We start from the raw sequence: 19139 nt of genomic DNA, 5'->3' as shown, positions 1-19139 counted from the left end.
TGATTTCAACAATGACGATAACACAATGCGACAGTGATGCTAACAGATGAAGAGCAAGAAACAACACGCGACGGTGACAACGACTTTGTAGCGACTTCGCTCGGTGACAACGACTTCGTAAGCGACTTCGCACGGTGACGATGACGGTTTGGAACGACGACTTCGCAGACTAGGGAAGTGCGAGCGACGAAGCAATGAAGAACTGTGTTGGAGACGAAAGAACCGTGTTAGGGAATGAACAAAAGAAATGGGAAACATTTATACCAGTTACAAGGTCCAACAAGTATAATATCTCTTTTAAAATTAAAATTATATATATATATATATATATATATATAGACACACACGAAATTTATACCAATTCTAGCTATAATCGGTATAAAAAGTCTTTTTCAATATTACAAAAATTCCACTGTATTATATTCTATATCAGTTGAAAGTAGAATTAGCATAAAAGATCTCACATTATTTACAAAATGTAGGTATAAAAAACTTATTTTGCACTAGTGCCTATATTAATCCCATACACTCATTACCACTTGTTTTCTCAAAACTAACCCTTTTTTGTATGGTCTTTCCCACACAAGTGGTGTCTCACAAGGCGTGCCAATTTGTTTCTCAATGATTGACATTCGATACTTGTCAAAGTATTTACAATGAATTCAAACTACTTGACATAGGTTCATTTACAATGGGATAGCAAAGTTGACATTTTTTAATTTGATTTTAATTGCTTAAGTGTTTCATGCATCCATGCAAGAGCAAATCTTATGGATAACTCACTTATATTGTGTACCAAGGCCATGAAAACCTTTAATTCATCAAGTCACTGTGATATGTTGACTCTAATCAACAAATCATACACGTCTTCTTAGAAATCATATTTCTTTGGTTTATGGTGTTTTAGTTTTTCAAAAGTGGAGTGATAGAGGATTAAAAAAGAAAGTGAAATGGAGAAATATAGATGAAGGGAGTGATGGTGCAAGGTTGGTAGAAACGTAAATTACAGAAATAATAGATTATCAAGGATAAAACAAAAATTGGTAGACAAATCTACAAAAGTGATGACCCAAATTGTCATAACTAACGTTGAACTTGCCATTTTCTTGTTCACGACATTTGTCAGTGTGTTTGAATTTGTGTCCACAATTTGTCACCCCTATTTTACTTTTGGTCTATATCTATTTATATTTGTTCTCCTATTCTAACAACTATTTGGCACAATACAATAAAAGAGAAAAGACATTGGTTCGGATCTCGATCTCCTTCTTTTCTATGTTTTTCTCCACTTTGATTGAACTAGCTTGGATATCTTCCGCTTTGATTGAACATCTTTCGACGATTTCCACAATATTCTCTTTTCGAGTTTACTAGCCTTAGCAATCACTCTTCTTCGCCTTTTTTACATGTCAACCTATTGCCTCTTTTAATCTATCTAATGTTTCTTGATGCCCTTAAAATTTATAAAAGAATTATAAAATGCTTTTAAGCGAAATTGTCGTTGATCTTTTTCTTATGAGAAAATTGTCATCATGGTGAATGCTCTCATTAATAAAAATTGGTTGTTGAGGCTATATTTTCAACCAAAACTACAATTTTATAACAGAGAGATGTGAACTGATTTAGTTTGATAATCTGTTACTCAATTTTTAATTAATCTTTAAAGTCAAATTCATTAAGGCCAATTAAGAATTGATGATCTATAAGATGTTGTATGGTAAACATAATGTTAAGAGGATGAAAACCATAACTACTCAGTATTTTGATACACTTATTATATTATTATTTTATCTCGAAATTATATTTATGTTTATCATGATTATGTGAGTGTAACTTTTTATTATTAAAAAATAATCATTATGCGGTTATTTAAAAAATGTCTTTCAAAATATTATTTTATTTTCCTAAAAACAAAAATGAATATGATAACGTTGGTAACCTCTCCCTTTTGTATTACTCTAACTCTCTTCAGTAATACAAATTCTCTCTTCTCTGCTATATTCTTCTTTCTCCTCTACCTGCACTCTGTTGTTTCCCTTTTACATCATGAATCCACATATTCCTGTAGAATAAGTTAAGTGAAAAACTCCATTCTTTGCTATGCCTTACCTCAGATTGCTTCTTCCAAAACTAACGACGAGATTCAAAGGCGAGCTGTGGGCAAATTATTTTTCAAAATTTTAAAAGTATTTGAATGAAAAAAGTAAAAACTTTTTGCTTTTTACACATAACAATTTCTTCATGCAATGCGTAGTTTTTAAAATGATATTTTATCCTTTGTAAAAGTGATTTCTTGATAGCTTAGAAATTTATGGAACAAATTTCACGATATTTCCGGTATAAGATTTTAGAATAACCTTTCTGAAATAAGAGAGATGATACAAGAGAGATTTTATTGGAACGTATGAAATGTATTTTGGAATAAGCTTTGTAGTATAGAACTTCTAGAACAGGATGTGCGAAACAATTTTTTTAGAACGTGTGTAATAACTTTCAAAAATGAGTTTTCTAGAATGAGATTTCCAAAACACATGAAAGGCATTTTGGAAAAAGCTTTCTGAAACAAACTTTTTTCTTTATTTTGTCATCAACTTATCTTATAGTGATATTAGTGCATATATTTATATTAATAACTATTTTTTGTTAAAATCTTAAAGAAATGTTTTTTGAATATATACTTTATGTAAAAATAAACAAACTCAAAAATCTTGAAAATTTCACATCTAATTTTACTTGTTTCGTTTTAACGAACCGAGACATCGTCGGTTTAGTCTTAATATTAACACCGTGAACTCAATTTCATTGAAATGTTTTTAGTTCAATGTTGGTTAAAGTGTCAATTGTTTAATTTCATTATTTTAGCTCAATCTTAATCAGAATAATATTAATCGAATTTATATCAAGTGTTATGAATCAAAACATCATCACTTAAAATATCATTATATTTGCTTAATCTAAAGTTAGGAGTTTTCATTATTTAACCCTATTTTAAATATCATAGGTTGATGAATATTCCATAGTTGATGATGTGATTATTATATGTTTTTGCTTACTCCTTCAATCGATACCTATTGTAATAGAACATCACAAACAATGATGTATGAACATCCATTAGTTCAAACACTTAAATAACACTTGTTATATCTTCAATTCATCTATTTCTACATATCATAATGCTCCATCTCTTCCAAACTACACGTTGTTTAAAGGTTATTGCAGAGATATTTAAAAATGATCAATTTACTAGATTTCATAAAAAAAAAAAAAAAAGAGTGATTTTGTATTATACCCTTATCCCACACTCATTTATTCATAGAGATATGCACAATTCTCATTAATCTTGTAATACTTCCAACGAACAGGCAGCACAACCGTTGAACTTCTTTACTCATCCAAAGAGTATAAAAAGTGGAAGCGACATATATGGTGCTAACTTCATCAGAAAGCAAGTAGGTTTTGGAACTAATCAATGACACCAGAGTTTGAAAAACTCTTGTATGAATGCATAGAGTATTGATTGACGATAAACTCAAAAAGAAAAAATTAATGTAGTCTTAGGTTGATAAACTAATATTTGGGACTTAATTTCTAGAACAAAGGGAGTATTAACTATAAAACTTATATTTTTTACTTTTCATCCCAAGGGTCAAATAGTTTATATATTTATTAAACGGGTACAAATTCTATTCGATTTGATGGAAATGAGTAAATTTAAAAAAAAAAATATTGTGGTATAAATAAGTTATATTCTGGAACACAACTTTAAAATGAAAACTTAGTAATATTCACGTAGCAAGAGGCAAATCTTAATAAAAGGCAAACAAAAGAACACAACACAAGTAGCATATTATAAGTAACTAACTACACTCCACAGACCTAATTTCTCGGAACTAAACCAATATTTTCCTCTTGGACCAGTACAGAGCCAATAATATCTAACAAATAATTAGGTAAATTTAAACTGTTAATCATTGCAACACATGTGACACCATTATGCAATGGACCAAAAATTCTTCCTCAATTGTTCAATCAAGTTTAATCATGAAAAATATTCTTTACAAAAAAGAAGAAACTGTAACGAAATTTCTTTCTCTTTTCCTAACGTTGGACCCGCCGATAAAGCGTCCACATATGACATCCCAACGGATTACAACTCAGACTAACTCCAACCAACAAGACTTAAAGTCAAAATTATACAAAATCTTTCTTCTATCTACAGATATCTCTGTGATATGTCGAAAACTATACATTGTAAAAATCAAAATCCCCTCAAAAAAAAAAATCAAAAGTAAAAAAATGAACAGAGAGACAATGAAAAAGGGAAAAAGACAAACGACAAATGACGCACCTTATTGACAATAAGACCGTTGGAAATTGTCATCCCAACGATGGAACAGTTAGCTGACATGTGGCCACGCGCCACCCGGTGGGACCAGAATATAAAATTTCGCCGGGCTCTAGAAACGGGTTGGTAAACCGAGTCGACTCAGTCAAATCGTTCCGACCCTTCACCACCACCGTCAACCACTTCCCCTCCATTTCCTCCATCACCACCACACCCTCATTCTTAACCCTACCAATCAAATCCCAAAACGAATCGTTTTTCTTTCTATTCACAAACAAAACCACCAACCTTTCCCTACACTCTTCCAACCTCTTCAAACACCGTACCAACTCTCTCAACTCGTCCACACCCAAATCCCCCACCCTCCTCTCACTCTCCTCCACGCGCAGTGATATCTCGCGCTGCACGCGCCCGTAATCATCGCACACCAATCTCACAACGCCATACACCAAGTCGATCCTCTGAAGGTGCAGCGACTCAGGCGCGTGGCTCACCTGCTCCACGAAATCGACTAAACCTCGTATTTCACACAGCAACTCAACACTAGACACTCCCGAAAACTTTCTTTCAGCGCCGTTGTTTGTCAGATAATAACCCAAAACGCGCGAAACCGTCAAGACATGTTCAAGAACATTCGCGTACCATCGAACCCACGAGCTGAGCTCCAGAGATTGCACGTCCGTATCATCGCGGAAGGTAGCGAGGTTAAGGGCGTTGTGTCCTCCGCGCGAAGGGTAGTGCGATAGGTTGTCCTTTAGCGTTAAGGGTCCCTCCGATACGATGTTGTGGAGAGTGAAGAGGCATTTCAGTGCCACTGTGGCGCTTTGGGTTCTGTGAAGGCGGTCCATGATTGCCTCTATGCAGGTGCGTGGCAGGAGATAAGAGCTGCGGCCGGCGGAGAGAACGGCGGCGATTTGGGACTCGGACGGAGGAGCGGCGAGGCGGTGAGTGGTGGCGCGAAGGACATGAACGCGAACGGAGGACACGCGGCGTTTGAGTGAGAGTGATGCTGCGATCACTGCGGTTTTGTCGTTGAAAGTGTGTAGGAGATTTGTGAGTGTCTTGCGGAGGGACATAGCTTTGGAGAGTGTTCAAATGCTCTGTTTTTGGTAGTTTCTTTTGGCACAAATATGCATGGCTCAATTTTCTGGTTTTCACAGAGCATATTTCTCACATTTCTCTTCGTTTATTTATGAAAAGTAAAAGTATATAAAAATTAATTTGACTCAGCAAGAAAGTGAAAGCTACACTGCCATCTAAGTATTAACAATAACTTTATTCATATACTTTCTGTCTTCGAAAGCTAACATTCTTTTTAAAATTTCATTGTGTCACAACTTTTTTTTATAATTAAATGTGTTATTTTTTTAAGTGATTTCTTATTTTTTTTATTTTTAAATTAATTAGTAAATGATACCTCAAATTATAAAAAAAATTATTAAAATTTGATCGTCAACATATCACTTAGCTATAATTTAACTTTCCAAGCCCTTTCAGTAAATGCTTACAAGAATTTCTATTTTATTATTTTTATTTCTACATGAGAATAAATACGTGTATGTATTAATCAATGATTACAGTATAGTTTTCTAAATTTACTTTTATATATTGAATATACAAAGGGAAAATATTGATTATGAAGTCTTTCTAATTAAACATTTTTGTTTTCTTATCTTCCTAAAATATACAATTTATTACATTTACGGTATATAAACTAAAATCATTATGCTATTTTAATGAAAAATAATTATTGCAACAACGAGAAAGTATTATAAAAATATTAAAAAATGTTTTAAACGATATCTTAAAATTAGGGTGAAGAAAATAGTAATTAATTTCTCTTCTATCTCATTTTTTTCTGTCACATTATTTAATTAATTTATTATTCTTTCAAACTAACAGTGTATGTTAAATTTTATGTAAATTAAAAATATAATTAATAATTTTATTTATATTAAAATAGTTACAAACTTATTTATGAGTTTCGTTATGTTCTTTATTTAAGATATAGTATGTAAATTATTTAATATTTTGAACAAATAAAGATGTAATTAGAAAAAAATAAAACTATGGTTGGAGTAAAATCTTACTCATTTATTTGTCCATTTTTAATTAGCTCTCTTGCATTTATTTTCCAACCATATATGTTAATGTGTAAGGTACGAGTTATTTATGTATAATATTTATTACGTTTAATGATATTTTATTTATTGATTTTATTCGCTGAGCTTTTATTTATTCGCTTTATATATCGAATTTATTTAATTTAAATTAATTTTGTATAATACAGAAGAATATTAAATACTTGAAAGAAACTATGTATGTAAAAAAATATTATATTCTTCTTTCATTGAACATATATAAAGTACCTTTTCATTGTATATTAGTTTTAGTAATTTGATATAATTAAATAATTTCAACCTTTTGTCTTAAAAAAACAAGCGTTCAAACTATTTAACTCAATCATAATATTAGTTACATTAAAAAGTATATAAGGTAAATAGTTAAATAATAAATTTTAATTACTATGTAATTTAATTACCTTTTTCGTCTATGAAAATATATTTGTTTTTAATATACTTAATTTGTTTTAAACTAGTCCAATCATAGGAAAGATTTAGTCTCTATTTCTTTTGTTTTTTTCTAATTTGGTCTTTACTTTTGTGTTGTGTTCAATTAGGTCATCATTTTTTTCAAATTTTGGTTAATTTAGTCATTTTTACTAGTGGTGTTTAAATAGTTAACGTTTTTTAATAGTATATGTCACATGCCAGCTTCTGTTTTTTTAATTATATTTTAAATAATTATATTCTATTTAACAATTGAATCTAAGAATTATATTCAATTAATAATTAAATATAATAATTTATAATTGAATTTCAAAAATAATTAATAATAATGTCAATTTAAAAAAACATAATATTTATAAAAAAATTAAATTTGATCTCAAGTTGGATGAGAGAAAAAGTGTTTCATTTTAAAGAAAACTAAGACTAAATTGAACAAAAATAATGAATATAAGAACTGAATTGAACAAAAATAATGAATATCAAGACTAAATTGAACAAAAAATAATAATATAATCACAAACTAACACAAGTTACTGACATTGACACATGACACAATTGTGACTTGATATGTGGACAATTTTTTTGAAATTAAAAAATATAAAAAAAAATTAAAAAATTAAAAGAAAAAAAAAACAGAATTGACACGTGACATTTATTGTTCAAAAATGTTAAATATTTAAATACTCCTAGTAAAAAGGACCAAATTGACCAAAATTTAACAAAAATGAGGATCAAATTGAATAAATACAACGAAAATAGAAATTAAATGTATTTAAGCATTTTAGGAAATATAAAATAAGTTCAATATAGATATTTAAAAAGAAACATTTTAACATGAATTTATCGGAATAACAGTATTACTAGAAGGAAAAATAGGATACATATAAATGCATATATATATATATATATATATATATTTATTTGCTTTACGTAAAAACAAAAAAAGTTAAAAAATTATACAATTTACAAAAATGAGGACCTAATTGAAACTAATAAAAATACGAGGAACAAATTGAAATTTTGCAACAAAAACAAAGATCAACGGAGTATTTTAAGAGTATTTTAACCTTTAGTTATTTTAAAACATAACATTAATAAAGAATTATACAATAGAAAATTTTAGTTTTTGGATGATAAATACTATATTACAACAGGGGACGGACAGGTATTGTTTGCAATGGAAGGAAAATATTATTTTATTTATATGAATAACATGTTATCGAATTAATTTGACCATTTAGAAAATTGACAAATTCATAGCGTAAATTATTTTACTTTTCAGAGTTTCGTTTATTTAATTCAAATATAGATAATGAATAATTTTACTAACAATATTGGGCCTTAATTCAAAGGCTGGTGCATGAATTAATACCGGAACCTTTTCGGTCATTTAATAATTTTTTTCTGTCGCTAAGATATCGATGGTTATGATCTCTCTCAAGGAATAACACTTTTCAAAATTTCTTGTTTTACTCTCTCAATTTTTTCCTAATTAAATGCGAACGTGCGTATTCTATTTTTTTTAATAGCTGTCGGCTTCGCAGTCCGATTATAAAATCTGTTAGGAAGTAAAATTGACAGTAAGATTATAATATTTAGATAAAATTAATCTTGATTCTTGAAGAAGTCATGCATTCACGATGCAAAGACCAGGAATTATTCTTCTCAATTCTCCTAACGAGTAATTTTTGACAAATCAGAACAAGAACTTAGGATATACATCATAATGATCTAATATGGTTGATAATAAATGGAATCAATTAAAGTCAGCTATACATATAAATCTCATTATTTAATTGATGACATTGAACTAAACGTTTGAATAAAATATTTCAATAAAAAAAATTAAGACACATATAGCAATACATAAAATAAATTACTATATTATTACAAAGAATTAGACCGAAAGAAATAAAAGTATTGGTGAGATAAGCAAAAGTAAATTAGAATGGAAATAAATATAAACAAGTAAAAAGATAAAAGGTTAAAAGGGTTTTGGAGTTTGAAGAGAGATATAGTTACTTAAAAAATGAAATGTTTAGAGAGATGAGGGGAGAAAGAGGAATAGGCAATGAAAATAATTAGTATGAACATTATGACTTCAACACCGTAAGAAAGCTAAATGAGAGGAAGGATCTCAATGGATTTACTTGATGTGCTCGTAATAGGAGCAAAGTATACGTGGTATAGACCGAATTAGTGGCGGAACTTAACCAAAAATTGTAGGGGTGTCAAATTATATTTGTTATATATAATTTTTTTTAATTAAAAAATAATAATTTTTTTTAATTAAAAAATAATAATTTTTTTACATCATTTTTTTATTCAAAATAAGCATTCATGACAATAGAATTTAAACAATATAACAATAATATATATGAAAGAGTAACATAAAGTTTATCATCAACAATAATATAAAACAAAAGTTACCTTTATTTAGAGTGCTCCTTTACGCTCAATGACTTAAAATCTTTAATAATTGAATCAGAGCTGAAGCTAGTTGCAATATCCCTTTCAATATAGATTATCATAGTGCTTGCTAAAAATTCAGCCTCCATCTTATTTCTCAACTTGTTCTTGATTATTTTCATTGCAGAAAAAGATCTTTCAGTTGTAGCTGTAGAAACTGGAAGAGTCATGATAAGACGAAGTAATCTATCTATCAAGTAGTAAACTTCAGACTTTTTTGTTGTTGCCAAACATGTACATAACTCTTGCATTGTTGATAAATTCTTCAAATTTGAATCTTGACAAGCATCAATAATGAAATGTTGAAGTTGAAAATTCAAATTAATCTTCTCTTGCTCATTGAAATCCATGGGATAATATTTTTCCACAAGAGTGCAAATTTTATCAATATTAAAAGCTTTATAAGCATCCTTAGGATCCAAAGCAGAGCTTAGAATTAATAACTCCATTGCTTGGTCATTAAATCTACTATTTAACTCTTGTAATTGCTTATCAATGGTAACAAAGAATATTTCAACTTTGAAATAATGCTCCACTATAATATGATCCTTTTGGTGACGAGAGCGTCCTTGCCTTGCTACATAAGAAGCCCCAAAATTAGGCACCTCAATATCATGTTTTTCACAAAAAGAAGTCACATTTTTTAATAACTTATCCCAACCATTTTCTCTCAAGTTTTGAATAAGTCCTTTTGTAGAACAAACTAGATGCATAGCATTAACTATATCCTGAGATTGTTGTTGTAATGCTTGACAAAGAACATCTGTTATCCCCATAATTTCTCTCATCAAATACAAGATCAGTATAAACTCAAATGAGGTCAAGCTTTTGTAAGCATTATCAGCATCACCATGTTGTGAATAAGTAGATCCATCAACAGTAATTTTTTCTAGAACTAAACAAGTTGCATCATACATATTGATCAATCTACAAATAGAAGAGAAATGGGAGCTCCAACGGGTATCCCCAGCTCGTTTTAAAGTAACAATTTGATTTGCCCCTTTACCCTTTTCAAGCTCATCAATTTCTAACAAATATGCAATTTCATCTAACTTCGCAGCCCGTAACTCATCATGACGTTTACTAGAAGAGCAAAAAATATTGACAATGAAAGTCAATTTTGAAAAGAATTGGTGAATTGTAATAACTTCTCTTGATGCAGCAACCAAGGCAAGTTGTAACCGATGAGCAAAACAATGAACATAATATGCATAAGGACAATCAGTCAAAAATAATGCTTGTAATCCATTCCATTCTCCTCTCATATTGCTAGCACCATCATACCCTTGACCACGAATATTAGAAACATTAAGATTATGTCGAGATAGTACAACACACAATTCATTCTTCAAAGTTATTGCTGTAGTGTCTTTAACATGCACAATATCAAAAAATCGCTCTTGAATAAAACCATTTTTATCAACAAATCTCAAAACAAGAGCCATTTGCTCTTTTTTTTATTCATCACGAGCTTTATCGACAACTATACAAAACTTGGAATCCCCAATTTCCTCACGAATATGATTTTTCACTTTACTAGAGAGAATATTCAATAACTCCTTTTGAATTTTGGGTGAAGTATATTTGGAATTGAATGGAGCATTTTCCAACACAACTTTTGCAACTTCATCATTGTATGATGCTATGAGTTTTATCATCTCAAGAAAATTACCTTGGTTCCTCGATTCAGTACTTTCATCATGACCTCTAAAAGCACAAGCTTGAAGCGATAAAAAACGAACCGTGTCAATTGAAGTCTTGAGACGTAACTGTGTCTTTAGATGACGTAGATGCATTTTTTTCATCTTCATCACAAGTCTTCCTCTTGAAAAAAGAATCAATTCTTTTACTCTTTATCATAATTTTTCTAATATAAATTTTTCACCTCTCATTTATTTACAAAAAGATAAAATTATGAATACCCAAAATTAAATCTTAAAAGCAAGACTCAATATTTTAAGAAAACTAATAACTTCTAAATGATTAGCTTCCCTTACCTTAGAGTAGATTGCTAATCTTGTTCTTCCCTTACACAACTTCAGAGCTTAAAATAGCTCTATCTACACAAAGAAGAGTTTGATCAATAATTAAAGCATGATTTTATGATCTCTAACAGATAAATATATGCCTAGAGCGTAGAAAATCCATATACAAGAGGAAAACATATTGCTTCAAAAATAAAAAGGAAAAGATGAACTTACTCAAAAGAAGAAATTGTTCGGTCCAAAATGTTCCTTAACTCTTCAATTTTGTCGTAGTGCAATTTGATTTTGAAAATAATAAGGAATTGATGGTGAAAATTGATATGGAAATAAAAGGGGAGAAAGAGTTGGAGGCACGGAAGAGAGAAACCAAATAGAAAAGTATAAGAAATTATAATAGAGAACAAAACGTGATTTTTAAATTTTAAAACAGATTTTTCAAACTAAATTAATATAAATAAGGTAATAATATATAAATAAAGTAATAATATATAAATAAAGTAATAATATATAAATAAAGTAGTAATATATAAATATATTTTTTTAAATATATAGAAAATAATAAAATAAAAATAATTAAAATAAATAGAGTAATAATTTTTAAATATTATTTTTTAAATATATAGAAAAAAAACTGAAAACAAAAACGGTTGGGGGAGCCGTGGCTCCCCCTGTCCCTTAATACTTCCGCCCTTGGACCGAATGACACATCTAAGAATAAAATTGATAGAATTTTGGTATTATCTGAATGGTTTGAACAATATCCTGATTGTAAACAATATATACATTTGGGTAAGACACACTATTCGTTGATATTACAACCCTCAATCATAGAATAGTGTCTGAAACCATTTAGGGCGTTGAATGTTTGGAATACAACTAATGGTTTTCATGAAATAATGAGAAGATGGTGGAATTCATATACAGTACCAGGAAATAGTATGGTATTAATGAAAGGAAAATTGAGAAGCCTGAAAAATAATTTAGGTTAAAATATCTTTTTTGTCATAATTTTCGTCAAGTTTTGACGAATCAGTTCTAATTTTGTTTTTGTACTCAAATATGTCATAATTTTCATCAATTTTGTTCAATTTGACCATTTTTTGTCAACACCGTTTAAATCATTAACAAGTCATGAGCAGTGATCGTTACGTGTCACTTTGTGTTTTTTTAAATTTTTTAAAATTTTTTAAAATGTCCACGTGTCAACCTAGTAGCATACCACGTCTTAGAGTCAATGTTTTATATTTAATTTGTTCTCTATATTCATTATTTTTGTTCAATTTAATCTCAATTTTTGTTAAGATGAACCAATTTTGTCACTCTCCAAATTGAAACTAAATTTAATTTTTATATTAAAATTCACATTTTTTATTAAATATTTTTATATAATATATTAAAATTCACATCATTATAACTTTTATATAAAAATTAAATTTGGTCTCATCTTCGATAGAGACATAATTGGTCAATTTTAAACAAAATTTGGACTAAATTGAATAAATATATCAAATATAGGGACCAAATTAAATATAAAACATTGACTCTAACATGTGACACGTTGCTGGTTAACACATGCATATTTAAAAAAAATAAAAAAATTTTAAAAAACCATGAAGTGACATGTGGTAGTCATTGTTCATGATCGTTAATGATTTAAACGGTGTTAGCAAAAAAAGACCAAATTGCACAAAATTAACAAAAATTGAGACCTATTTGAGCACAAAAATAAAATTATGACTAATTTGACAAAAACTTGACAAAAATTGGGACCAAAAAAGAATTTTAACCAATAATTTAATGTTATGGAACAAAGAAGTTTTTAAGCTTACAAATTGTTCTAGCCAACAAGTATTTAGGACTATTCTACCAAAAGTATTCAATATTTAGGCTTACAAATTGTTCTAGTCAACAAGTATTTAAGACTAGTTTGCCAAAAACATTTAGTACTTTTGTCCTTTGCTCATGTCTCATCCCCCCTTTTAGCCACCTCTTTTTCTATCCTTTTCTCCCCCTTGAAACTGCCTTATTATATACTTTTACTCTCCTTCCTTTACTATTATTAGTCATAAACAAGACTTAAATCCCTTGGGACCTATTTTCCTGTAACCACATGGAAATGGCCTTTGTCCTATGAGTGATCAGATCGACCATTGGGCCTATGGGTGATCAGATTGGACATTGGGCATATCACATCACAGCCCGTAATTCTTAGCTTTAAGAAGTATGAGGCTTGATGGTTGAGCCATTAGGCCTATGGGTTATCATATAAGATATTAGGCCTATCACATCACAACCTCCCAATCCCGTAGTTTTAAGAAGTGTGAGGCTTAATGATTTGACCATTTGGCCTATGGATGATTAGATCGGACACTAGGCTTACCACATCAAAGCCCCCCAATCCATAGCTTTAAGAAGCGTGAGGCTTGATGGTTCGACCATTGGGCCTATAGCCATAGCTTTCTTGGCAAATTTCGTGCCCTGACCAAGCCCATTTGTAAAGTGGTCTGTAGTCACTTAACTTAACCCCATGCCTTGCAATCATTACATGCAACCATGTCATTAGGTAAGTTTATTGAAAAAGGAAAGCGTAATGTTGTTGGTTTCCCTCACCCTTTCACTTGTCTTATATCAAATGCCACAAAGTACCTTGATGCATTAATTACCATTAAAGGAACTACCTTTTAAACTCCCCTCTATCTTCTTGCTCGAAATTTCCCTTTGGCTCTTCCTACTCACATTTTTGCGATCTTTCTATTTCCTCCATGAAAACAAGTACCGCTCCTTTCTTCCCTTCTTTCCTTTGCCTCTTATTGCATTGGTTTATGTTGTTGTTGGTTGATTTATCCTGTTAAACGATGGATTCCTTGGTTGATAACGTCCATTTTTACCCATTTTTTGTGTGTTTATTGTCATTAATAAATCAACTCTTTCCTAGCTTTTGTCTTGTTATATTCTCAAGTTTAATGTGTTTTGTATTGTTTGGTGTTTTAGTTATTTTATGCTTGTTTTACCTCTAATATCTATTTTAAGTGTGTTAAATAAGTTAACAAGAAACATTTGTGGTGGAGGAAAACAAGCAAGAACTCAAGTGAGCATGTTTTGGACAACAAAAGTTTGATTTTGAGTCAAATACCCATGCCAGGCACCAAGGAATATCACCCACCGCTACAAAGTTAGAGATGAAAATTAGCTGCAGAGTATCAAAGTGCCTAGCGATGGAGGAGTGCCGTCAGGCGATGGCTAGCGGCGCCTGGTAGTAGAGGAGTGCTGCTAGGCGGTGACACTCTAGAGTTGCCAGTTTCATAGTTTTACTAATAATGCTCGACGGTGCTAAGATGTCGCCAAGCGGTGATGATGTTGACATGTCGAAAATGGGTATTTAAACATGTTTCTCGCGAGGCAAAGGGGGATTCTCTTCCTCCTACGATTTCTCTCCACCTAAAGTGATTGAGAGAGGTCCTTGGAGGTTGTTTGGGGTGTTGGTGTAACACCCTAATTTTTTGGATGTCATAGAAAGATATAAAATGAGCATTTTTAGCGGAAACGATTATCGATAAAATGAACTTAAGTAAAAAATTTATAATTTAATGTATTAAAAATCATAGTTCAAACATCCATTGTCTAAAATAAAGAAAAGGATTAGGGCAATGAAAACCCAACAGAAAACAGTGAAGGCACCAAATGAACCTCTACTTCAGTGGCAACTAAAAAAAATAGCATGTAACACCCACAACCACACGTATCCCCTTGCAGCCTAACTAACACTCACAATTCATACATCTAACGCACCTAGCCACCACACTCACTCTCTCTTCCCACAATTAAACATTTGATAGTCAAATTTGAAAGAGCACAATACTACATGCATAAATGAAACATGGATGCAACAAAAAGAAGCAACCGCAAGGCTACCTGAAAGAGAAATTGTAAGACTACCGACATGGTACCATTTCCCATCAAAACTATAGGGTGTCAACACAAACAGGAAACAAACCAAATGGTTGGTTACACATTACTCCATGATGACACAAATAAGATTGAAACCTTTGCTTGAATCCAATGATTGAAAAACAGGACTGCACTAAAACAAATAACCCACTTTTCCTTGGGTCCTTAATATTCATCCATGGTGTTTTCCCCCTTTTAGGGTCTATGAGGGAGAGATCTACGAATTGGAGGTGTTGATGCGAAGGAGAGTCGCAATTGAAGCATGAAGCAATAGCTAAGAACCTTAGGAGAGGCCTTGCATCTTCTCTTTAGTTTCCATTTCTTCCCTATCTCTTTGGTTCCTTCTATTATATTGTTAGCAATTACAAGTGCCCTTTTAGATGGTTTGCTATGCACAATAATCTTGTGACCCCTTTTGGAGATATATGAAATAAAATATCTAGTTTTATATGGTGTCATTTTGTACAACTTTTTTTTAAAGAAGTTCTCTTTTGTTGAGTAAGAGCAACTTGTCGTGATATATTTCTCGATTATTCAAGAATTAGTGTTTTCTTTCATTTTCTTATATATATATATATATATATATATATATATATATATATATATATATATATATATATAATTCATGCACTTATCATTATCCCATTTTTGGAGAGAATTTGTCCATATATTAATAAAATCTACATAAAAAGGATTAACATTACTTACATAAAAGAATGAATTCGCAATATAATCATGTGATAAATTTAGCACTAAGACCTTGGAAAGTCCATCACCCCATGGTTGTAATTTGGACTTTATTTGAATAGAAAATCTTCCATTTCTCATATGATGCAAAATTCAATCTTTAGGCTTAAGGATTTCTTTCTTTCTTGATTTGTGTTGGAAGTCCCACATGGACTAGATATAAGACAAATTTAAAATATATAAATGAGTGCAAATCTCTTCTTACAAGCCGATTGTTTAAGGTTGAGTTAGGTTTAAAGTTCATTTCTTAACCTCACTTAGTAAAATATGTTGTTTGTTGGGTCTAGTGTTTCACTCGCTAAAAAGCCGTTATTGGACCACTCATTAATGTTTAATCCATGCTCAAGATGTATATACCTCAGCGTAAGAAGGAGTGTGTTGGAAGTCCCACATCGACTAGAGAAAAGACCCATATTCAATCAATGAATATTATTAGAAACCATGGATTCATGACTTAAATGGTTTGATTTATGAGATAAGAATAAGAATGCTTAGAAAAAATCTAGAGCAACAAAAAGAAAAAAAAATGAAAGAGACAAGAGAAGAAGATACAACTCCTTTTTAGAAGAAAGATAATTATAAAAAGAAAGTCACCTCTTGAATTTTGGAAAACTGAAGATAACATATATGGAAAAAAGGTGCATATTGATAACACATACTTTATGCACATATTTATAGAAAAAATTGAGATTGAAAACACTTTCTATATTCTTTATTTTCGGTTTCTAAATAATTTTCTTACAGTAGTAATAAATTAGATTCAATGTACATGTATGTTTTAATTTTTTTTTTTATTTTTAGTTAATATGACTTTTTCTTTTAGATTTGGTCACAACTTTTTATGCAAATATTAGTTTTGGCTATTTCTAGTTGCATTGTATTTTAAATTTTCAAGACTTCAAAATGCACTATGATTTTTGGAAGTTGAGTCATATATTACTTCAAAAGGAAGCAATGCAAACCACTACATGAAAATTTGTTATTACATAAAGTAAAAATTTGAATACGACAATGATCAGTCATATATTGCTTCAAAAGGAAGCAATGCAAACCACTATAGGAAAATTTGTTATTACCTACAACAAAAATATGTAGTTAATACACGAAATCCGAAGGTAAAATCTAATTACCTACAAATTATCTACAAAATAAAAGAAAGTTGTAGGTAAATCAAGCATAGGTAACTGTTACCAAAGATTTTTAAAATTTATATGTAAATTTATAAGTTGACCGTAGATAATATCTTTATGTAATTACCTACGTATTTTTTCGTTTATAGTTACCTATACATTTATTCGTATGTAATTAGATATGGATTTTCCTATATGTAATTTACCTATAAATTTATCCGTAGGTAATTACATATGGAAATATCCGAATGTGATTGTGCACAGACAAATTTGTTGATAATTACATATTTTGATATGTAGCTCCCATGTTCGACCATAGGATAAGCCCTAATTCATGATATGATGTACACCTTCTCTTATAAACTCTATCTAGGATTTATCACAAAATTACCCTTAGTCACCCACCTATATTCTACTACCACCATTAAATACCATCCCTTTAACAATTCCCCCAAAAATCACCACCAACCCTCCAAGAATCCCTCTAATGCCATTTGACCAACTCAAAGAGAACCTCCAAGATTCTTTCCCTAATTCAAGCCATGTTTAAGTCAACCTCTCACACATAAATTGCACCAAAAATCAACCTTACTTTATCCAATCCGAACTAAATTCCATTAAAAACCATGTTTTCTTAAAAGCCCAGTTTTTGTGCCCCAATTAGAAAAGGTCTTACCAGAAATTAAATTATATTCATCCCAAAACCACAAGAATACTATAAACATAACCTAGAGTTAACACCATATTCATCCAAGCCATAAATCCTATCTAAAATACCAAGAACTTGAATAAGAAACCACCCAAGAGCACAATAGTATTTTGGAAGCTTCTAGTTGATGCTCCAAACATAAAAATATCCCATGGAGGATCTTCAACAAAATCATAAAGTTTCCTAGTTATTGTATTATGTACTTTTATACCAATGTATATCCGTTTACATACTTGAATATGTTAAGTATGTTTCTTTAGAAAAGAATTTCATTAACATAGGTTAGAAAAGATATATTAATACAACAAGTAATTGATTTATATCTTAAAATCATCACCTATATATATTATTTTAATATATTTTTTTAACTAGATTATTATAAAGTGATTAATTTTTTTCTAACATATGTTTAGAATATCGTTATCGAGATAATACTTTAATAAATTTATTTCTATGTAAACCTACATATTCCAAGATTTGGTTGTATCCTTTGGTCTATAACAACATGATTATATATGGTGTAGGGTAGCTCACCCTGTAGGCCTACAAGGAAATGTGAGGAGCGGGTTGAGATTTTGAGTCCCCTGACCTGCTTATGCTCGCCCCATCTAACCTACAGCCTGCATAGGCTTAGAATGAGATAGGGTGGGCCAACCTACACACCTTTTTTTTTTCTTTTACCCAACCTTAAATTAATCAAGTTCATAGGCTCTCCCCCATCCCCAACGTGTGTGTACCTTCTTTTTTCTCTCAACTCAACACAATCACTAATTCGATCTAGTTAGTGGCGCTATGCGTCTGCGCTACCCTCCCCAACTAGCAATCATGTGCATCTTCTCTTTCTCTTCACCGACAAAGAAGTGATCCCCTTCCTAGCCAACGATGGTGTATATATTCTCTTTCTCTTCAAAAATAAAACAAGGTATACCATCATCTTCTTTTCCCCCTATCTTTTAATTTTTGCTTTGATTATGTTAGATGCAATTTTGGAGATTTCTAATTGAAGAGAAAAACTTAGTTGTTCTATAGATATTGATACTTTTTTTTTATGTTTTTCAAATAATAACTCAAGTAATGATTATTACACAACTTTGTCTTGTGTTGTGTTTGTGTCCAAGGTTTGTTTGTGAGAGATGAAAATTGGTGTGTGTGAAGTTTCTATTGCTTTGATATGATTTATTAGATCTAAGATTCAAAAACAAGGAAATGAAAAGTTTTGTATTGTTATAATGTTCA

The 19139-nt window shown here is 30.5% G+C and overlaps 2 protein-coding genes across 2 annotated transcripts; both read right to left on the bottom strand.

The window, feature by feature from the left end:
* Positions 1–4010: 4010 nt before the first annotated feature.
* Positions 4011–5529, bottom strand: LOC114193770 (putative clathrin assembly protein At4g40080). Its single transcript, XM_028083702.2, has one exon. It carries the CDS (start codon positions 5419–5421, stop codon positions 4378–4380), a length of 1044 nt encoding a protein of 347 aa, XP_027939503.1. The 5' UTR covers positions 5422–5529; the 3' UTR covers positions 4011–4377.
* Positions 5530–9347: 3818 nt separating this feature from the next.
* LOC146884384 (uncharacterized) lies at positions 9348–10316 on the bottom strand. The gene has a single exon (XM_085665963.1). It carries the CDS (start codon positions 10299–10301, stop codon positions 9348–9350), a length of 954 nt encoding a protein of 317 aa, XP_085522089.1. The 5' UTR covers positions 10302–10316.
* Positions 10317–19139: the final 8823 nt, after the last annotated feature.

This window comes from Vigna unguiculata, chromosome 8 (assembly GCF_037176805.1).
Source record: "Vigna unguiculata cultivar grain cowpea cultivar isolate G323 ecotype 2 chromosome 8, ASM3717680v1, whole genome shotgun sequence".
Classification (NCBI taxonomy): domain Eukaryota; kingdom Viridiplantae; phylum Streptophyta; class Magnoliopsida; order Fabales; family Fabaceae; genus Vigna; species Vigna unguiculata.
This window is presented reverse-complemented; position numbering and strand designations above follow the sequence as displayed.